Raw genomic sequence first — 23,138 nt, 5'->3', positions numbered from 1 at the left:
TGTAGCATTAAGTTTTCCCCTTCACTGGAACTAAAGGGCCCAAATCCATTTCTTGACAATGCACAAGGCAATGTCCATATAACCTTCAACACCAACTGTACCCCAAGCCTCTAATCAGTGTCTAATCTTTCATTAGTAAGGGGGTGGGAAATCCATACAGGTTAAAAATAAAGACAACCTTTATGATTCATGTTTGACAAAAACAGTAATCTTGGAAGGAGTGGTGCCTCAGCAAAATATAAAATGACTTGTCTAAAACTCAATAAGAACAGTCCAGTTGGTAGGTAGAAGAGACAGGTTTTTATTTCTTTAGAAAACCAGTTTATGGGGATACATCCCATTGGAGAGGAAAAACTGGGAGTGCAGGTATCCTTTCAGCTGAGGAACTTTCTTAATGAGTGGCAACAGCTGAGAGTCAACGGCTTTCTGGTCTTCCTTCCGCTGTTCTGTCAGCTGGTATTTCTGCAATAAAATATACATGATCAGCTGAAATAAGAAAAAAAAAAAAAAAATACAAAAACCAAGCATGCTACTTAAACAACTGTCAAGTAGCTTAATTTCATATATATATATAAAAAAAAAAGAACTTAATTGAAGCACTTATTTTAAAGACACTACAACAAAATCATGTACAGCACTGTGTAGACAAATATTTGTCCATAAAGATAAGTGAACAAAAGCCTGAGAATGAAATAAACAAGTACTTACCCAGTACTACACTAAATTCTTTCCATTACAATTCTAAATTGATTTATCCTTCACACACCTGCCAAACAAAATTTAGAACACTAACAGCATCACTACTACAATTCTGGAGCAATTTCTAACCATACAAGTAATTACCACTGAAAGACTGACTTCTCCATAATTCGCACATAAGCTAAAAAGACATGCACAATGCCAAATGAATATCTAATTTAGTAGTGGAAAGAGAAACATGACATGACTGAGAATTACGTGTTTAAAGCTTAAAAATATGTAAATATCCATCCATTATACTCTGACAAGTCTTGTAATTATACTTACTTGCATTATGATAAAGTGGAAATTAAATTTACACCTCTACACATTAAAATAAATAAATTAAAAAAAAAGTACCCAACTACCTATATGCTGCAATAAAAACCTGGATTTAACAGCTACTCTAAATTAGTTGATTTAGACATTATAATCCTGCACAATAACTATATGGCCAAAAGTATAATCGACACATGCCCATCACATCCATGTGTGGGTCTTCTCCAATTGCCACAAAGTTGTAGGCATACAACTGTATAGAAGTTCATCATTTTAAGCATCAAGATTCCATAAGGAACTTACCTAGACAGACCAAACCAATCATCATGACAATGTCTGCTCAAGCACAAATTAACCATAAAGACAGTTTATACAATGGGGACTGTTAGATGCATTTTGGATTAAACCAGTTTAGTACCTCTTTCTCAGTATCAAAGATCTCCCCTTCTTGGTGCTTGGGCTTCCTCAGCCGCTTCTTCTTGAAGTAAGCATCATTCAGGTTCTTGGGAAGCTTCACACTTGAAATGTCCAGCTTGGTGGAAGTGGCAATGCAGAACTTTTGATGGGCTCGACGGAGGGGAACTCTGTTCAAGGATAAAGGACCTAGAGAAGTGCAATAGATAAGCTTTAAGGCCAGTGACCAACACCTCAATAGCACAAACACATGGGTAGAGACTTTCTACAGACTAAGCCATGTTTTGTTTTTTTTTTGGTTAAAAAAAATAAATAAAAACACAGCCTTTTTAAGCCACGTCTGAGCAGCACGACCCATAAATAATTAACATACCTGTGACAAGGAGGAGGCCACTAGACAGCTGCTTGAGAAAGACCACACGCTGGAAATGGGAAAGGGGCAAGACTTTAATCAATTAGCAATATATGGTACTTGCCATTTAAGAATTCAGTCCAAAAAAATATACTATTCTATCATTAAGTGTTAAACTACACATTTTCAGAGACTTGCACTAATAATTGCCTTGAATGATTTGTTTAACCAGAACTCCAGCCTCTTATATTACAACAATTGGAACACGTAATGTTATCCAGTAAATCTATTCAGACTTGTTCCCCTTGATGGATGATACAAGTGCCTGTAAATGAATTACATTTGACTTGGTAAAAATTACTTTTATTGATTACATGGCTACTAAATGGCAAACCAATATAGTAATTTTGATTTACAAATCAGAATTTGAAATTTTTGAAATTTTTCGCCTACATGACATACCCAACTAATAAGTGGTACAGCTCCCACATACTTTGACACTCAGGGGTGTGCCTGGTCTCATTGGAAAGAAGACAATATCTAGTTTCAGATACAAGTGTCAAGTCTCTAGGCCTTACTGGCACAGAGTTACAGAGGCTAGAATGGAGGGTTTCATTTCCGCCCAAATAATTTTACTTTAAACTGACTTAAAAAAAAAAAAAAAAAAAAAAAAAACACTACTGTAAACACGTCAGGAGCTAAAGAACAACTCAAGGTCATAGCCACATGTCTTAGCTTTCACCAAAAAAAAATTTGGTCAAAAGACTCAAAAATGGATTTTATATGAATTTTATTCTACAGATACGTCTGTGCGTTTTTGTTTTTTTGCCCCCAAATAAACCTTGTTTACAAGAGTAAACAAGAGATTCAAAGGCCTATCTATAACCTTTTAATCCCTTTGACTAAACCACTAGGCAGCAGTATCTGCTCAAAAAACACAGGAATTCTGTGTGTATGCTCTAGGATTGCACAATACAGCTCGAGAATTGCGTCATGACTTTTCACAGGGCTCTAGCTGGCAGCCCCCCCTGCCAGATGGCCGGTGTAGCACCTCGTTGGAATTGTCTCCTTATTGGATAAAGAGATAGAGTCTCGGATCAGGAAATTGCTACTGGCTGGAACAACTGCCAAACAAACGGAGGGTGTTCCGAATAGAATGGAGAGCCATCATTGGATTCTAAGCTGTCTCTCTCTGCTCTACGGGCACCTATTGGCTCATGTTTGATGGCTTGTTTGATTCCTAAGAGTCTGGACTACAAATCTGACACCGAAGTGTAGTTTTCAAAGCCTCCAATGAGAAGCGAGAGCCTAAAGAATGGACGGAAGTGAACTACCGTTTACAGTTTTCAGTCAGAAACACAGACATATGTATACACATACATACATACATATACATATACATATATATATATATATATATATGTATATGTATATATACACATACATATATATATATATATATATATACACATACATACATACATACATACATACATACATACATACATATATATATATATATATGTATGTATGTATACACATACATATATATACACATACATATATATGTATGTATACACATACATATATACACACATACATATATACACACACACACACACAGACACACGTTGTTTTCAAGCAAGCACATCCACCTGACAATGTTATAATTTGAGAATCTGAGTTCATTTAAACAAATTCTAAAATTTCAAGATACATTTTATAACATTCCACCATTATTTCAAGCTTGACTTATCTATTGTATAATCAGAAGTATTATAGAGAGGTTTTTATAGAAGAATGTTCATGCACACAATCCAGTGCCATGTTGGTACACCTAACAGTTCTTAGCTACTAAACTATAAAACTTATTTAAAAACCAAAAAAAATAAAAATTTAAATCGGCGGTTACACGTTACCCCATTTACATAATTCTGTCTATTCATTTAGCTGCTTGCAGGAATTGTTTTATTAAGGTGGAGTTGGTGTTTGTCGTATGGCGGAGTTTCTTTACGCTTTTCATGGCATGCTGCATGTGTAGATACATTCAGGCTTAATTTGTTTTTGAAGATAATTTCCACTCAAGAGCTAGGGGTAAAACTGTAAGAGGTAAAAAAAAAAGTTGTGTGTCTTGACACCACCTCTGTAACTAAATTCAGGAGATTGGTCACATGTAGCGAGCAACCAGTGTATGCCTATTGCTGCAATTCTTTTAATGTTACTACAGGCCTCTCTGCAGACTCCCTGGCCAGATTTCTTCTGCTCTTCTATACCATTTTAGGGTTCCAATCTGTTCTGAATAACATGTTATGCCATATTTTCTCTACTTGTTATGGTGTTCTATGGTATATTACATGTCTTGGAAATTCTTCTGTAACCCTCTAATTCATGCGCTTTAAAAATAAGATGCCATACATGCATTGCAAGCTCTTTGAGGCCTATGTATTTTCTATTTGGATGTTTCCAAGATGTCAAAAATCCTATAGGAATACCTGTACTTGGGGCTAATAAGTCACTTTAATTGACAGGCATATTGTGTTAAGAGGACATGAAGTCAATTGGTGCAAGAGTAGAGAATGCAGAGGATAGGTGGATACAGATGATTTCTTCCAGACGGGGGAAAGCCGAAAGTGGAAGATTTGAGTAGGCATATAATATTTACTAACGAATGTGATTGATTCTGAACACTACCACGTTCCCCATTATAAAAAAAAGTGTGCACACTTAAGCAACCAGTTTATCTTTATTCTTACTGTTTATCTACTTTAATATATAGGTTACAGTTTCATAATAAATATGGAAATTTCTCTGGCATGATTTATCCTGGTTTGTTTATTTTAAATCACAGAAAAACTGCCATTTTAACAGAGGTATGTAGACTTTATACCCACTGTAGCATTTTTTGTTTGACAACTGAAGAAATTGCATATTATCTTTGCAAAGAAATTATTGGTAAACGTCCATATACAATACAAATAACTACCTTGCCACGATGACGCCCAGTGAGCATGATGAGTACAGTTCCAGGTGTGATGGAAGAGCGCAGTTTTCTCCTGTGCTGGCTGAAGGGCTTGATCCCATGACTACGCAACTTCCGGGGTACGTCCTCTGTTGGATAGTAACGAGGCTAGGAAAGGAAGAAAAATATACAGTGACTGTCAAAGCAAGTTATATCATATTAGCTTTAACAGCCCTATTAAAATAGTTCTTTGTTTTTATTTTATTCTGTTTGTTTCATTCTGATACAGACAGTGATGCTTTGTCATGCTATTCTAACTTGCAAAGAAAAGTGGTGAAGAAAACTAGCCAAATAATTTGGAAAAAAATGTGCCACACAACCAAACCTGACAATATATTAGCAAGCTAAATAAAGTAGAACCAACAAGATCACAGAGAGCCATTTACTTTTACAGAAGGATTAGCGCCAACTTTGTATCATTGTTCTCACCAACATACACCAGTTTTGAAAAGCCCCAAGCAAAACACCCAAGAAACACTTGTCAAAACCATAAAATTATACAAATGAAACCCTCCTAAAAACAAAACGCAACAATCTGTTTCTGTTACAAAGTGCACTGGAAAACATGACCAAGACACCATGTTTACAGCTTTGGAACTACTCCTGCAGGGTCAGATTAACAGCTCCTAGCAGGAGAGATCTTTACGATTTAACTAAAATGTTTTGCCTAGTTAAAAATGATTAAATATAAAGTTAAAATAATATATCCAAAACACTTCTTTTCAGATTGGCATTGCAAACAGTGTCCATAAATAAAAGAACAGGAATAAAAACCTCTGAAAGAGCCTGGTTGAATTCAGGAAAACGGCATAGCAAGTACTAAGTACATCCAAGAGTAGTGACTGGTAGGAGAGAATCTGATTTTTGTGCATCTTAAATAAAATAAAAAATAAAAAAAAGTTGGTGTGTATGGGACTCACCATCTTACGAAGTCTAATGACACGAGTACCTCCATTCTTGTCTCCACCAACAGTTTTCACCACAGTGGTAGGGGGCTTCTCCTTGAGCTTCTTCTCAATCTGTGTTTTAACAGATCAAAATGTCACCCTTTCTGCATTTATACAATATCAATTACATTCCATGTCAATTACCAGATTCTGTAGAAAATGATCTGCACTCACCTTGGTCTCAGTTGCCTTAACCTTCCTCTTGTACATGGCACGCCGGGTAAACATGACCGAGCGGGAGAAGCGCCCGATACCCCGAGCCAGTACAGGGTTTCGGCTGCAGTGCCGCTTACGGGCAACCTTCTTTTTATCACCCTCAGCCATCTGAAACATTGGTGTAAAGACCATGACACACCACGTAATTTCAGACACTTCAGCGTGACTTTCAGTCATTCAGGAATATCTTGATTCTGATACATTTAAATAAAATCACGGGACAGCGTTAAGCCCTGGACTAACCGCTGGCTGACATTTCAGATATTACGACAAATTAATTAACTGCTCAGAGGCCATCTATGATCATCACCCTTTCCATCTATATTTTCTACACAGAATAACAAAAGTGAAAATCAGTTTATTAACAAGCGCTCTCTCCCTGGTTAACAAACGTGAACATCTTTAGCAATGCTAACCAGCTAAGCGATTCCTACCGAAAAGCGCCAGTTTACATACTTATGTGCGTATAAAGACTAATATCATAACTAAACACACACAAATAATTCTATATCAGAAGTTATCATGCTATATAACTATTTAAAACTATTCAAAAATAACTGAAAACGTGCTACCGTTACAGATCAGAGCAAATCTACATTTAGCTCGGGTTTCAGGCCCATCATTAAAACACAAATATAAAAACATCGAACAAAAAGTTTCTTTAAATCTTCGCAGATCTTAGTATTAGCTTTGACGCATTACAATTATACAGCACTTCAGATCCAATACACCGAGGCGTTATTGGAAGATGACAACAGATTAAAATTTCAAAGAACACACACGATAGACACAATTACCTCGCGATAGAAAAAAAGACCTACATCCGGGCACTTGACGCATATATAGTCTGACGGCGTACATTAAGTTTTCTTCTGTGGTGTACTAAAAGCGCATTGTAACCATATACTGCCATCTATAGACTGGAGTTACGGTAAAAAAAAATTCACTAAGTAAAAAAGAAAGAAAATATATTTATGCTGTGGTTAAAAGACTTTAAAAAATTGGAACCCTTATTTTTTCAGTTTATCCCTAGTTAAAAATTATTCATGTGTATTTAAAATTTAAGTGTGTCAGAAAACAAAGCAAAAATATCAGAATAATAGTTGAGAATAATCAAAAATAAGAAATGAAATTTCTGTTATATCTATTTCAGTATAAGATTCAGAAAAGCCTGCATATCAAACTATTTTGCTATAGTTTTCTATTTTACTATATTTTTCAATGATCTAAATGCTGTTAATTTGAGTTGTGGATATGAATGAATGAAAAAATGAATATCACATTCATATACTATGCTGATAAATTCAATTTGTTTTTTTTAAGCTTATTCAAGTCAAGTCAAGAAGCTTTTATTGTCATTTTGACCATATATAGCTGTTGCAGTACACAGTGAAGTGAGACATTTCTCCAGGATTGTGGTGCTACATAAAACAAAGACAGGGCTAAGGACTTGTACTGTAAGTAAGTCTTAGCCACAAAAAAGTGCAACTGTGCAACCTGGTGCAAACAGTGCAGGACAAGGCAGTACAGACAAAAAAGTTACAAGACAATACAAAAAGTAAAAAATTCAATACACAAAAGACAATAAACAGTAACAGCACCCACCAGTGTAAATACTTTATGTAAATACTGAATGTTCAAACAATGTGTCCTGTTGTGTGTTTGTTTTGTCATGTTTTTTCTTCATATCTGCCTAAAATTGCACAGTACTATTTACTTAGTTTTGGTTGTTCTCAAACTATTTTTCAGACATTTTTTAACATCATATAATTGATTTCTGTTGATTTTTTGTTCCATAACAATGGCGTATACACACTCTTGCAGTCAAAAGCTATATTGCACCAGTTGGTCATGTCTGTGTCATAGTGTAAAAGCACAAAATCAAACAAGCATGGTTACTCAATGTTTTCTTTATTTGTGCAATTTTAGAGAGAACAGTCTCAAAAGATACTTAGAAACAACACTTTTATTACCATGAATCCAGGGTTGTCTCAGCCCATTACTTACAGCATGTGCCCCACATTGGAGTGATTATGTTAGAAATATATCAGACTGAAGTGAGTGAGTTAACATGAGATTCACTAAACAAAAAACAGCCACTTTACTACTACTGGTTAGTATAAATTTGTCATCTAATTAAATTAAAAGGAAAATACTTAATGCTTCTAAAGCTCTTTTAAGGTCTTAATGGCTACCTTACATTTCATGTAGGAAGAGATGCTATACTCGTTTACAAAACACAGTCACATGCTTCAGATAGAACATTTGTATCCCTGCTATTAAATTTGTAGAAAAACTTTGTGAAATATATTTGGACATATGTTTAACTAAATTTTTATTTGTACATTTTAGTACAGAATTTGCCTTAAGACACTGACTTATCATGCAAAAGGTTATGAATGCATTTTTTTATACCTTTAATGAAGTCTGCTCAAAATTCTATAAATATTATATTATATCAATATTTGCAAATACCACCTAAGTCCCTGAACTTGGAGAAATATGTGTGTACATTTTTTTGTCTATATCTACATAAACCCATAATATCATATTTATTAATGATATCATTAATAAATATGATATTATGGGTTTATGTAGATATAGACATATAGTCATAATCAAAATAACAAAGTAAGTTAAGTTACATTATTCAGAAGAATTTTACCACAATTGTGGAGATTTCTTTTTGCTTTTACATGCATGTTTCTCTTTTTCTCATTGGGTATTTTCCAGAATTAATGCAATGCCCTGGCCACCACCAATACAGGCTGATCCCACTGCATATTTGCCACCTCGCCGCCTTAAAATAAAGAACAAATTATGACAGTTAACACAAACATATCATGTAAACTATACCTTTAAAAAAATATCTGCTTTGTAGGAATACCAGTGAGATTATGAAGAAGTATAGGGACTACCTGAGCTCATGAACCAAATGTACAGTGATTCTGGCCCCAGAAGCTCCTAGTGGATGGCCGATTGCAATGGCTCCTCCATTTACGTTAGTCTTTTCTGAATCCAGTCCTAAAGCTTTAACAACTGCTAAATATTGGGAGGCAAAAGCTTCATTCACCTGACAACATAAACAAACAAAACAATGTAATGCATTTGCATACTTACTGAATTCTTGCTTATATTTATGTTCTGAGGAGGCCATAATTACATATAACTGGTAACTGCATGTCTAGTGGTGTACATACCTCTACTAAATCCATGTCATTTAATGTGAGCCCTGCTTTCTTCAGAGCCTCTGTTATAGCAGGTACTGGACCTAGAGCAAAGAGATATGAATTGGTGTCTTATAGAATTTTTTTTTTTTTCGCAAGTGTGTGCACAGTTTGATGTTACTCACCAATACCCATAATTGTAGGGTCACAGCCTGATATGTGATATGCTACAATCCTAGCCAATGGAGTCAGTTTGTGCTCTTTAACAGCATCCTCACTAGCAATAACCAAAGCTGCAGCTCCATCTGACACACCCTGTAAAAGACAACGTTATTATAAAAACAGTCAAAAAATGCATTTTTAAAGTCAGTCTCTCACTTCATGTTTACTAATCATTAGATATATAAAAATATAAATCAGAAATTATGTGGTTATTAGTAGGGCATTGTGGTTCCTACTGAAGCATTGGCAGCAGTGACTGTGCCCCCTTTCTTGAATACAGGTGGGAGCTTGGCCATCTGCTCCAGTGTTGTTTGTGGACGAGGATGTTCATCTTGGCTCATAACTATTTTCCCTTTTTTGCCCTTTACATCAATAGGTACAATTTCAGCATTAAAGTAGCTGGCTTCATGAGCTGCAAAAAGAAACAACTAGATTTAAGAATCAAAACGTATGGTACAGAAAAGCAACACATTCTATATTGCATGAGGTTTCTGAGCACTATTCAAAACAACATGAAATGTTAGTTACATAAAGTGAAACATGGAACATGCATTGGTCTTCTGTTTTTTTTCCATCATGTAAATACAAACAAAGAGTACTAGTGCACACACTCCCTTTACATTAGAGGTGGCCATTTCAATTCATTCTGGTGCCTTGAAAATTTGATTCCATTCACCAAAAAGATTTGTCCAGTGACCCTTAATTATTGCAAATTATATTAATACAACATGCCATTAAACCTATTTTAGGATAATATAAAGTCACTGAACTGACCTCACTTCACTATTATGAATGAGTAATTTCATCCGCCTTGTTTTTTCATTTAAAATTGTCAAAGATACATTTTAGTATTATGAGTTATCAAGTGTCATGCCCAGTGGTCTGGTGAATTTATTTTTGAGAAAGACATTTCAGTCAGTGCAAGTTATTTTTGAGAGAGCAGGCACAAATGAGGATACATATTTAAAAAATAAAAAAAATAAATAATAAAAAAAGACAAACAGTTGTTCTCAATTCTACAATAAAAAAACAATCTTGCTAGAAAAACACAAGCACAAATAAGGTTTGTGCTAAACTTAATTCCACACTCTTTTTCTTCTGTTCAGACACTCACAACCAATGGTACTCTCCTTCACAGCCAACACTCTCCTTCACAGCCAACACATTCAATACTATGTTCTCTGCACAGCTTGGCTCCTGCCCCTTTTTCCTATTGTAGAACCATTAATGCTCACAACCAAACTGAATGAAGGACATGTCTTTTTCATTCCATTCAACTACAAACTAGTTATTTCTGTTTGTATCAAACTGCATGTCTTAGTTTGTACAGAATCTGTACCATTCAGTACAATCAGACTTAACACCAAGTCTTGTTTTGTAAGAAGCATAATAAAATGAAATGAAAAGCAGCCAAAGTAGTCACATGTTTATACAGGTGGGATTTTAGTGAAATATGAATGAATATACGGAAGTGATTTAGGATACTTCATTCCCTTAAACAAATCATCCGAATTTTTCACAGCAAGAGCCACCTGCATGTTTGCTAGGGAAGTGCCATGTCTTTGTTGGGCTTTTTGCATAGCAGATGCTAATTCCTAGACTGCCCTTCTTGGTGTGATGCAGCTTCGTCAATGCTACTCTCACTTTGCTGGCACATCTAGTGAGTCACAGTCAGTGCTATAGTAGATGTAGGTGAACAGGACACTGCATCTGTGCATATGGTGATGATGAGGTCTAGTTAGTGGCAGTGGCCGGAGCACGTGTTTCCATGATACCTGATGGATCTCCCTAAACTGAAAGTAGGCTCCTTGTACTTAAAGAAGGGTAACACATAGGCCACAAGTGCAGGTTCTTGCACAGTCAGTTAAACTTCAGATTCATACCTGCCTTCACAGGGAGGTTTGGTGTTAAAAGAATCTGGAGATGCCATCAGGAACATCATACTACCTGCAACATCATCCAGCTTGACCAGTCTGCTGGTATGTCAGTGGGCTGAACATCTTTGGATGGTCACACAGACCTCCACGTGCTAGCCAATGGTACCCTTACTGATTAATGGGATGAAATCCAAAGAGCCATCCTTAGATGTTGCACTGGTGCAGTAGGCGTTGGGTTCCTATTGGTACATGAGGCCCTGCTTCAGGTGGCCAGTGTGTTTAAGCAGTTTCTGGCTGACAAAGGCACTGATTCCATTGACGGGCCTTCACATTTCCCAGAGCAGAATCCAATTAAGAATGGCTGAGACATTATGTTTTGGAGGATCTGAAGCTACCAAGTAGCACCACAGACTGTCCAAGAACTCACTGATGCCAGGTCTGGTAAGAGATCCCTCATTACATCTCATCAGGAGCATGTTCAGACAACGTCATGCAAAGCACGTGGGAGCCATAGAAATGTCTAATTAAATAATATGTTAATCCAGTCCTCAACAGGTTGATGATTTTGGTTTCTATCGACCATTGACACCCTTTTCACTTTTTAAAATTTTGTTATGTTGCAGCCGGATACTACAATCATTCAAATTCTCTTTTTCTTAATCACTAATCTACACACAGGACCCCATAATGACAAATTGAAAACAGAATTCTAGAAATGTCTAAATGTATTTAAAAGAAAAAAACTGAAATGTCACATATACAAGTATTCAGGAACAACATTTGAAATTATAGCTCAGATGCCTCCCATTTCTACTGATAATTGCTGAGATGTTTCTACACCTTCATTCAAGTCAACCTGAATGACAATGCAAATCAGAGCAAAAACCAAGCCTTGAAGTCAAAGCAACTGCCTGCAGGGCTCAAAGACAGGCCTTCCCCAAATCTGTACAAGGCTTTCTGCTGGGTCTGAATACTTTCCAAATCCACTGTGTGTGTGTGTGTGTGTGTGTGTGTGTGTGTACGTATGTATGTATGTTTCCCCCATATTCCCATCAAAGAAAATGCCTTCACTGACAACACTATATGATTGGAAACAAACATCATAATATAGTAATGAATACCGTAAAACTTCAAATAATAGCCTAGTCCCAAATAGACGCCTGTCACTTTTAAACGCCTGGTGTGACGACAGGTTTGGGTAAATAAAGGCCGGTCTCAAATAGAGGCCGGGTCTGTTTTTTAGTATCGGGTTGTATTTGATCTTCTAAAACCCGTCAGATCGTCTGTCCTATGTTTTGATTAGATTTCACGTGACAGACGCAACCGTTCATGAACGACTCATCAATATGGCAACATAAAGAGGTTAACGAACTTTCTTTTAGTATTCAGCTTTTCTTAATCCTCTCAATACCACCATGGAGACAAAAAGAAAAAAGTATGATTTGACATTTAATCTGACAGTTGTCAAATTTGCTGAAAAAATTTCGGGAGAAGCAACGGCAAGACATTTCTCGGTTGATCCAAAGAGAGTGCGAGAATGGCGTAAAAATAAAGCTGAACTGCAACGTCTGTCCGCGGTCAGACTGCGAGGTAGAGGGAGGAAGAAGGCCAGTGAAGAGCTGGAGGTGAGCGTGTGTGAGTGGATCCACAGCATGCGGGCAAAGCATCTCAGAGTCTCACGTAAAATGATCAGTGCCAAGGCAAAAGAAGTGTATGCAACAGTTTTACTCCAAGCGCTGGCTGGCTGGACAAATTCCTGAAGCGCAACGACTTTTCAGTCAGAAGACGCACAACTATAAATTATAAATAAAACGTAATATAATGTGGTAACCTCCTACTGTCATGCTTGAACATCTCAACACTAAATTAAAGGCCTGTCTCTTATAGACGCCTGTTTCAAATACAAGCCGGTGCGGTTCGGCGATTTGGGTAAATAGACGCCCGGGCTATTATTTGAAGTTTTACGGTAATCCTAGATAAGAATTAGTTCTGTTTTCATGCTGCCTTGTAGCAAAATACCATAAGTACATTACTGACCATATTTCCATCTCTGCTGTGTCTGGTGAGCATATTGGTCACTATCCTCTCGAGTAATCTGGTATTTTTCTGCCAGATTTTCTGCTGTGATTCCCATAGGCGTCTTTATGTGAAGGTCTGTGAGTCCTGCCCACAGTGTGTCCTCAAGCTAAAGCAAGTAAAGAAACAGCCATAATTCATTCTTTTTAATTAAGATTTGATTATTTGTATCCTTTTTCTTTCAAATAAGTCCATCCTCTTGTCTGTAGACTTACCTTCAAATCAGTGCCAAACTTGGTGCCAAAACGAATGTTGCGCACAGCATAAGGGGCCTGGCTCATGCTCTCTGACCCTCCACAGAGGACAATCTCTGACTCTTTAAGGAATATCTCCTACAGATCATACAAAACATTTAGCAAATTTTCCCCATAAGGGTTTCACCAAACATTTTACCTTAGTTCTGAATTTCAACAAAATGACAAAATATCAGATACTGATTATGTACACATAACTAAACATGTTGAAGTTAGTGGAAGTGTGCTTACGCTCCTTAGGTTTGCACAGTATGCATTTAGATTTTTACCGTTTACATGTATGCTTACCTGAGCTCCGCTAATGATGGACTGGAACCCTGATCCACAAAGGCGGTTCACAGTCAGAGCAGGAACTTGTATTGGCACATTGCACCGGAGACCCACATGACGTGCAATGTAGGGAGCATCTGCAGAGCTCTGTAGGAAAAGGAGAAACCACATATACACAGGTATGCTATTGAAAAGTGTGCAGTACCACTGCTGGTGAATTTTGTGTGGTATCAGCTGTTCAGGCTGAACAGTTGGGGAAGTTTAACCTGCCACAGGAGCTGCTGAACAGTTCTACTCAGCCATCATGGAGTCTGTTCTGTGCAAATCAATAACTGCCTGGTTTCGATCTGCTACAAAATCAGATATCAGAAGACTACAGAGAAGAGTCCGAACTGATGCAAAGTTTATTGGTGTTCCCCTACCCACCCTCCAAGAACTGTATATATCCAGAGTGAGGAATGGGGCTCAGAAAATCACTCTGGATCTCTCACATCCATGTCATCCGCTTTTTGAACGTTTACTATCTGGCCGGCACTACAGAGCCCTAAATACAACCAGACACAAGAACAGTTTCTTCCCAAAGGCAATCTACCTCATAAACAGTTATATGCTCCTCCATTATGCAATAACAACGTGCAATAATCTTACATTTATTTGTTACCACCTCCATTCGAGTACATCTCGATTCTAGATACATCTCGTTCTAGTTACCACCTCCTCCCTGCATCTCAATCTATTCGATTCCATTCTATCATCTATAGCACAACTGCACATACAATTTATTTATTTTTCAATTTATTTTTTACATTTTTGTCTACTGTATTTGTATTTCCATTTATTTATTTTTAATTCTCATCTAATTTTTATTGTTTGTGTTGTCTCTGTGTACTGGAAGCGTAGGACATTAAAACAAATTCCTTGTATGCACAGGCATACTTGGCAATAAAATGTGGGGAAGTCATGGCCTAATGGTTAGAGAGTCTGACTCCTAACCCTAACGTTGTGGGTTTGAGTCTCGGGCCGGCCACGACTGAGGTGCCCTTGAACAAGGCACCAAATCCCCCCCAACATAACATGCGCCGCAGCATAAATGGCTGTCCACTGCTCCGAGTGTGTGTTCACGGTGTGTGTGTGTGTGTGTTCACTGCTGTGTGTGCACTTTGGATGGGTTAAATGTAGAGAACAAATTCTGAGTATGGGTCACCATACTTAGCCGTATGTCACGTCACTTGTGTATAAAGCTGCATCTAATTCTGATATCAGTTACTCACCTGCATGACATTACCCATGATGACACTGTTAACTAGTTCTTGAGCAACATTAGCAGAAACAAGGGCAGATTTAGCAGCATGCTCAGCCAAATCTGTAGCACTGTGGTCTTTAAGAACACCACCATATGTTCCAAAGGGGGTTCTTTTAGCCGACACTATAAAAACACCTAGACCAAAGAAATCAGAAGAGTAATGTCAGCAGCACTTTAAATAACCCTTCACAGATCAGCTCTTAGTCTCTTATTAAATATGCCAGTGTTAAAATGTCTTGTAGTAAATCAGACTTGTATATAAATTTGTTAGTTTGTATTTTGTTACTACAAATGACAGACATTAAATGAATTGATACGGTTGTAAAGATAATAATTTGCCAGCTTTTCTGATCAGTAACCTTTGCTCTAATTTCAATTCAATGTAGGCTACATATGCCGGTTTCGCCAAATAAAGCAAGACAAAGATTAAGAGAGTGCAGATGCAGTCTGACCTTTAACGTAAGATTCTAAGTAAAATAGTCACAATTGTTAACTGATAGCAAAACTAACAAATATCTACAAAAAGCACACGCGTGAAACCAAACATCTAAATTGTGAGAGACCAATTATTTACCTCGTAATAGCGACATTATTGTACTTTTAACTGAAATTTGACGGACAATCAATTCTCTTCGCAACTGAGTCCCTAATACTAACTCGTCATCATTGACCTTTTACCTACATACTAGTGTTTCTATTCAAGACTCATTATTCGCTATATCTGCCTAAAAAAATTGAATTGCAAAACATATTATTGTTTCACAAAAATATAACTATTTAATAAAACCTTATATTAGGCTTTTTTATTTATTTTGTACTGATTTAAAAATAATCGAAACTGCGTTTGTAAGAACTTACCTGCATATACCCTAGATAATTCGTAGTAAAACGTCAGTATCATTGGCTAGATGAGCGAGTAGCTTGTGTTCTCATTTCAACGGTTTTTATCCATTCCTTAAATCAACAATGGCAAAGACTGGTTGTCGAGTGGTCATGCATATGCTTGCAAGACAGGTTTTATTATCGGGGTATGTTATTTACATTTCCTTAATGTATGCTGAAGTGTCTAGCATGCTAGCAAGTAGGCTTACCGAAGAACAATTGCTTGGGCTTTGTAAAATCTACCTAGCAAACAAAATGGTTTGTTTAATTTATTATAATTTGGAGAAACTGTTTTAAAGAACCTTTCTTGTGCTATGCCTATGTGGAGTGAGTATTCCGAATGAGCTTTTGTAGATAGGCACATTTGCATGAGTGTACGCATGTATGTTGTCCCCATGTTGAACTTTACACATTTATTTCCGGCTCTGTCCTCAGATGCAGGCCTGTAAGCTCTGTCAGGCATAGCCACTGGATCACCTCAGGGGTTTCGCTGAAGACTTCAGTCCCGCTGAGGTCAGTGAAGTGAGGTTCGTGGTGAAAATAAAATACACTTGCGATTTTAACTCTGCCTCTGTTCTCATCCTGAATAGAGCTGAGCCTAAGAAAAAGAAGAAGGTTGACCCGCGCCGTGAGCTTATGGTAAAAGAGCGTCTGAAGAAGAAGGTGAAGAAGCTTGAAAAAATCCCACCCGAGCTTATTCCTATAGAAGACTTTATACCTCCAGTCAAGTACTTTGATGAGAACAGGTAATATAAATCTATAACTTACTTGCTGATGAATTACGGGGTTTTAATCAAAAAAATCTTCCATCCAAAAGAGAGGTTTACTTGTGCTTGTTCACATTTAAAAATATGATGTTTTTTGTTTCTTAAAGCAGTTCATAAACCCAGAAAGTATGACTTATAAAAAAAAAAAAAAAAAAAATTTGTTTTTGCTACTGAGTATGATTTTGAGATTTAAAAAAAAAACGAACCATTAAAATCTCAGAAATTGAAATATCAGAGAAGTTTACACCAGTTCCTGTGAATTGACATTAATTGAAACAGACAATTTATTTTTAAGTTACAAAAGTGCCTTATGTGTAGGCCATGCCTTCTAGGTGAGCCCAAGCTCTCCCATAACTTTGCCACTGTGTCAGTGTTACATTGATGTACACTAATACAAGTTATCAGTGAAAAGTATTTCATTGTCATTTTTTTCTTTCCATAAAGTGGGTGATGAGTCAATGGACATATGACTCTAGAATGATTGTGTAGGTGGTTTGAACTCTTATATCTAACACTGGTAGGAAGTCCTGCCCCTCTCATTTCTCATGACTTGCAAAGAAGCCAGTCAATAGGTGTTTGTGTAGGATTATCGTATATTGTATAATCACCCATTACTCGCTTACAACAGCATTGAGAAGAAAAGCATCTCAGAATGCACTAAACATCGTACATGATTCCTTTCAAGACCTGGAATCTGGGGCAAACATGGGTACATTGGACATTTTAAGATTAGAAAAAAAAAATCACCTGTTTTTGGTTGATAGGACTATATCTTGATGTGGTGTTCTGCTGTTATAGAATGTCCACCTTAAGGTTTGAGTGTGTTGCATTTTGAGGTGCTTTTCTGCACACCAAAGATATAGAGAGGTTGCATTACTTTAGACTACCTGTCAGAGAGGTCTTGTAATTCGCCTTTGATTTCTTTTATCAACAAGGTGCTTAAGCGTGCAGACCCTCTGCTCAAAGGATGTTTTTGTTTTTTGCACCAGTCTTTGTAAACTCTAGAGACTGTTGTATCTGTACAAATAATGCCAAGCCAAAGAGAAGATGGATACCAGGTTAATGATGATCTTATATTTCTTCCCTGTTATTCAATTAAAATCTAAGATGTAGCTATGTAGTACTAAGACTTGTTTAAATAAAAGTTAATGTCAGCCAAATAGATAGACCTACTTAATTAAATTGCTTATGTCTGCCAAAAATACTTGGTAAGAAACTATATTGGCATACCACTGCAGAATTTTATTTTTTTAATTAGAATTTGTTGTTGTTTTTCTGGTGGGTTAGGAAGCAGGAAAGCAAGAACCACAGTAGACCTGTTAGCATGCTTAATAAATGTGAATATTGTCACATCCCCTCTGTATTATAGCTCAGCATCTACAGTCATAATTTAATGTGACATTTGCTACAAAATATTTGCCTCCCTCGGTCCTGCACAAAACATGGGCTTGCCCTGGTTATCACAAAGACAGTGGAATTAGTAAGAGAACCAATTACTAAACTTAATGTGATATCTCTGCCTCTGGATGAGCTCCAAAATTTTGCTATTGAAAATGCATATCATGTGATTTCATGTGGTATAATGTAGGATCACATGCTGCAGGTGCAACGAAGACAAGACCAGTAGGGGGAAGTCATGTTTTATTTACACATACAGCTTTGCCAGTTGATACAGATTTTGCCAGGACAATGCTGTTTTTTTGTACTGTAGCAAAATGATCTGCTTATGCTTGCCCAGCAGATCATTGGACATCTCTCAGAGCTGTTTTGCAGCAAGCAGCAATACATTAAACTTTGAGCCTAATTCTAGGTTATTGTACAGTACTTATTCAGTGGCACATGTCATGAAACATAAAATTTTAAAATACTATTAATAACTGAATTATTAACATGTTTAGCATGTGAAATTGATGTACATTAATTTACATGGGAAGTTTCATAATCTACTCATAAGTGCATGCATTAATTTTATTCTGCATCACTATATTGCCTTTAAACTGTTTCAGCTATTATTTTTGTCTTTTGATGCAAATATTTTTTCAATTATACATATACATGCATATACACTGCCTGGCCAAAGAAGTGTCATCACCTTGATGCAAGCAAATTGATAAGAGCCTTCTGTTGGATAAAAACTGCAGTGATTAATATGGTTCAGCTGGCAACAAGTTATTGAACCCTGACTGATGCATTAATTTTTTAAACAACCATGTCAGAAGACATATCCTATGGTTGTGGAAAAGATGCTACTCATCTCAGAAGGGTCAAATTACTGGCCTTATGGAATTCTTCTCAATCAGGGAGGCAAGGGTGGGCAGGGAGAAAAAGAGGAAGAAAGAGGGTTTTATAAGAGAGGGGCTTCTCCTGTTCTGTATTTTGCTGCCAAATGGTCCTTGACCAGTTTGATCCCTTACCTCATCTAGTGACACCACATGGGGACACTAGACTCATTCCGCTGTCCCTTTCAGTAATCTTGTAATGAACTGCTGCTGCACCACTTCTTCAGTACTACACTTCTCTGGCAGCAGCCACCATCAACAAGTGTCTTCAAGGCATTTGGACAAATGTGAATATGCAGCAAAGTTCACTGAACATTAGTGCTGACAGTGCTGTTTTTTGGGGTGGGGTCAACCTGTGTCTAAATAGCCTGCTTTAGATTTGGGTACATCAGCAAGGTCATGACCATAAGCTGTTGGAGCGTGAGTTGGTCTTTTTCTGACAGTAGCAGCAGCAGGTTATAAGACACGTGTGAGTATCACCACATGTAACCTGCTTCAAACTGCTTCCTCTGCATCCACAGACAGTTCACAACCATGCTCCCACTTCTATAGAGGTTATTCACGGTTTGTTTTAGGACATTTAGTGTAGGTGGGTTTATTTTTTAGTGTGGGTGTATTTGTTTATGGGGCATTAAACATGGAGATGGAAATTTGTGTTTGTATTTTGCAGTTTTGGGTCATTTCAATAAAATCAACTCAATTAAAATAAAAAAATAATGCTCATATGTATATATACCCCAATTTAATATAATACAGACCTATGGACTGCAACTCCTATAACATTAAAAGAAGTGGATAATCATTTTATTAATCTGTTATTATATATTAATCATTTTATTCATCTTATATCTATCTGTGTGTTTGAACACTTTCACTACCAGAATTTGCATATTTGCATTCAGGGAATGTGTGTATGGGCCATTATGCATTCCTTGAGCACAACTGTGTAGTAAAATATAATTCATATTTATAGTTAAATTAAGGAAATTGTTAGTTCAGACTAAAATTTTAAGCCAGATTGGAGAAGGGATTTGGCCCTTTTCTGTGAATAATGTGCCGACATGTTTGCTTGTTTAGATTATTGATATAGAATAAAATGCTTTTCTGCTATTTGACCCCATATCACTGTCAACATGGCGAGAGAAATTAACAGATCAGTTAAGACATTTCCTTGACAATGTGCTCTCAACAGCACAAGAGTGTTATGGTGCTTTGCAAACACTTTTTTTAATAATTAGTAATAGTAGAAGGAAGAGCAAGTTATTTTTAGAATACAATTCTTTATCAGCACTGTAATGAGAAAAATATGAGTAATAATAATGCACTATAATGTGTAAACACTAACCATTTCTTGACAATGAGCGAACAGTGTGATCGTGTGACTGTTAGGTAATTGTGACTGTTTACTGAGATTACATGGAAGTGTGTACCACCACAGACTGTCACATCAGCTAGTCATCACTAATATTTGCTCAAGAAACTGTCATCTAATGCAATGGGGCTGACCCCAGCCTTAGTCTTATTTGTTCCTCTATGCAGATTTGAAATTTCGAACCCAAAAAAGGAATCATCGGTATGATTGTGATTAATCTTTTTACAGACATCCCAACCTGCAAAAAGTATTTTCCGGGAGGTATTCCGAAAAACAACCCCCGGAAACCATCACCAAGTGATCTACATAAAATATGTAGATAACTTTTACTCTTTATATAAGCTGAAGATTAAATGAAACTTGTTGAAGTCACATCAACATGTCTTTTACAATCATTTACCCCGCTATGGGCAATGCTGAAGTCACTGTTACAAACTTTACAGCGTGCAAGATTGTCATTATTTTTAACGCTTATAAGACACGGGTACACTTTTGTGTAGTCTGGCGTAAAATGTGTCTTATACTGTGGTTTTTTGGGGTACTCTCCCTCTGCCATGGGCCATGATGGCACTCCTATTTCTAGATACATTGATTAATTCGGTTCGGAGAAGAGAGAAAAGTCCACCCACACTGACAATTGATTGGTTGACTTACTAAAACAGGCCAATCAGTATGCTCTCTGTCTTACATGCGCTTAAAGGTAGGGTCTCCGATGTTTGAGAAATGCTTCAGAAAATGAGTCGGAACGACAAACTAAACAAAACAAACGTGTAGCCGATGAGCAGAAAGGGGCGTGTCTTGTCAATATGGGCGGAGAGAGTGTTCAGTGCGCATGTGTGACATTAGCAGAAAGCGATTTTAACAATGACATGGAGGATAAAAACGGAGAAAGCGAAGAAAGCGTTTAGCTCAGGAGTTATTGACTCGGGAAACTCGAATCTGTGAATATGCGGCCAACTTTACTTAAGACACCGAGGTTGCTTTTTCCTTCTCGATAGGTGAGTAACGTTGGTTTTGCTTTGTTTCACAGAACTAATATATGCCGTCCTTTGCTTGATTATGCTTGTCATTTTTGCTTGTTTGTTTATCTGCAATCGTATTGTTCTTCCCTTCAGCTATAATGAAGACACATTTCTTTCCATTAGTTGCCTGGGTTACGTAGGTATGTGTGGGTGGAGCTACCAATACAGGGGTGACACCCATTTGGGTTAGGGGCGTGTTTGTTTTGGTGATTTCAAATATCAACATTGGCTTGCAAACATCGGAGACCCTACCTTTAATTAGGCACACGCACACTAGCACACATACGCAAGGTCTCTCGCTCTCCCTCCCTCTCTGCCGTGCACGCTACAGGGTTTGGAGCACAGTCTCTGTCGCGCATGCGCGCTCTTGCTCACTCGCTCGCTCTAGATTCCGGGAGATTTTAACTAATCATCAGGGCATCAGGGAGCCGCTAACAATATGCGGGAGACTCCCGGAACTTCCGGGATACTTGGGATGTCTGTTTTTATTATGGTCCTCAACAAAATAAAATCTCAGTATTTTCTTTTATTTTCAGCAGTAGCTTAAGAGATAAAGCCTAAGTATTATAAAGAACGATATTAATTTTTTTTCTCGAGATGAAATCTAGTTTGGGTGGTTTGCTTTAATTAATTTCAATATTGTATGCTTTTAGAGTCCGCATTCATCTCAAGTTGTCATTTGAAGAGATTGAGCGAAGGGCACTGCTGCTTAAGGAATGGTCCAGATACAAAAACTCCCAGCACCAGGCTGACATGACTGCTATAGAAGGGGCTCTACTGGCTCAGACACAAGCATTAAAAGAGCTTCAGCTGGAATCAGAAGAGCTTTACAAAACAGCACTTGGCCCTGACTGTAGTCTTTTCCCTTTCCAGCGCCATGGTCCTTGCTATACACCACCTGTTCAAAACCAAGAGGCCCCCTATGGCAAATATAACAACATTACACGAGTGTACACTCAATGATAAAACCTAATTGACTTCTGTAGTAATAATGAAATAAAATATGAATATACTGTATAAACTTTTGGCTTGTCATTTTTATAACATTTTAATTCATTTCATGACTTATAATGAGCTGTACTAAAATGCTCATCAAAAATCTCTAGAAAGGCAGGCTGTGTTCATTTATGTTTGTATTTTTACAGGCTAATTGACTTATAAATTAATATCAATGTATCAGCACTGTGCTTATAGCAGAGCTTTAGTTATTAATGTCAAATTCAATTCTGTTTTATGGATGAAGCATTCATAATATCAAAACACTGAGTAACAAGTTTTGTTCTACTTAAGAATCAGTTTAAGGACCTCTGCTTCTCTCAATATACATGGTTCTCTTGGGAAACAACCAGAAAACATAGGATTAGTTTCCACTGTTATGCTGTGAGTTCCAGTTATATATCTCATCAAAACTATAGCTAAATATCTAAATTGTCTGTTAACTGAGTGTGTTAAAGACAGCTTTCTATTATTAAATTGTGATAAGACGGATAATAATTATCGGTCCAAAAACCAGTACACAGAAACCCTCACAAGTCAGTTTGCATTTTGTGCTGTCAGTACTAGCTCAACAGTGAAAGACCTGGGTGTTCTATTAGACAGAAACCTACATAGCACCATTTTCTTCCACCTTAGAAAAATTGCCAATTTAAGAATCATCCTATCTGTGTCTGATGCAAAAAAGC

General features: G+C 37.0%; 3 protein-coding genes across 3 annotated transcripts; 1 reads left to right on the top strand and 2 right to left on the bottom strand.

Annotated features, from left to right (window-relative positions):
- Window positions 1–281: 281 nt before the first annotated feature.
- On the bottom strand, window positions 282–6,096 carry rpl6 (ribosomal protein L6). Its single transcript, XM_060880825.1, has 6 exons — window positions 5,924–6,096; window positions 5,723–5,821; window positions 4,767–4,910; window positions 1,805–1,853; window positions 1,436–1,620; window positions 282–462 (listed from the first exon to the last, which is right to left on the bottom strand). The coding sequence occupies exons 1-6, from the start codon at window positions 6,080–6,082 to the stop codon at window positions 310–312; spliced, it is 789 nt and encodes a 262-aa protein (XP_060736808.1). The 5' UTR covers window positions 6,083–6,096; the 3' UTR covers window positions 282–309.
- Window positions 6,097–7,860: 1,764 nt separating this feature from the next.
- On the bottom strand, window positions 7,861–15,806 carry acaa2 (acetyl-CoA acyltransferase 2). The gene is made up of 10 exons (XM_060880704.1): window positions 15,709–15,806; window positions 15,103–15,269; window positions 13,850–13,978; window positions 13,523–13,639; window positions 13,269–13,416; window positions 9,591–9,766; window positions 9,318–9,447; window positions 9,166–9,236; window positions 8,884–9,038; window positions 7,861–8,765 (listed from the first exon to the last, which is right to left on the bottom strand). The coding sequence occupies exons 1-10, from the start codon at window positions 15,722–15,724 to the stop codon at window positions 8,681–8,683; spliced, it is 1,194 nt and encodes a 397-aa protein (XP_060736687.1). The 5' UTR covers window positions 15,725–15,806; the 3' UTR covers window positions 7,861–8,680.
- A 193-nt stretch (window positions 15,807–15,999) lies between these two features.
- mrpl40 (mitochondrial ribosomal protein L40) lies at window positions 16,000–22,477 on the top strand. Its single transcript, XM_060880705.1, has 4 exons — window positions 16,000–16,162; window positions 16,452–16,529; window positions 16,607–16,762; window positions 22,110–22,477. Exons 1-4 carry the CDS (start codon window positions 16,101–16,103, stop codon window positions 22,417–22,419), a joined length of 606 nt encoding a protein of 201 aa, XP_060736688.1. The 5' UTR covers window positions 16,000–16,100; the 3' UTR covers window positions 22,420–22,477.
- The last annotated feature ends 661 nt before the right edge of the window (window positions 22,478–23,138 follow it).

The sequence above is a fragment of the Tachysurus vachellii genome, chromosome 11 (assembly GCF_030014155.1).
Source record: "Tachysurus vachellii isolate PV-2020 chromosome 11, HZAU_Pvac_v1, whole genome shotgun sequence".
Taxonomy (NCBI): domain Eukaryota; kingdom Metazoa; phylum Chordata; class Actinopteri; order Siluriformes; family Bagridae; genus Tachysurus; species Tachysurus vachellii.
Note: the sequence above shows the minus strand (reverse complement) of the source record. Positions and strands in the feature narration are given on the sequence as shown.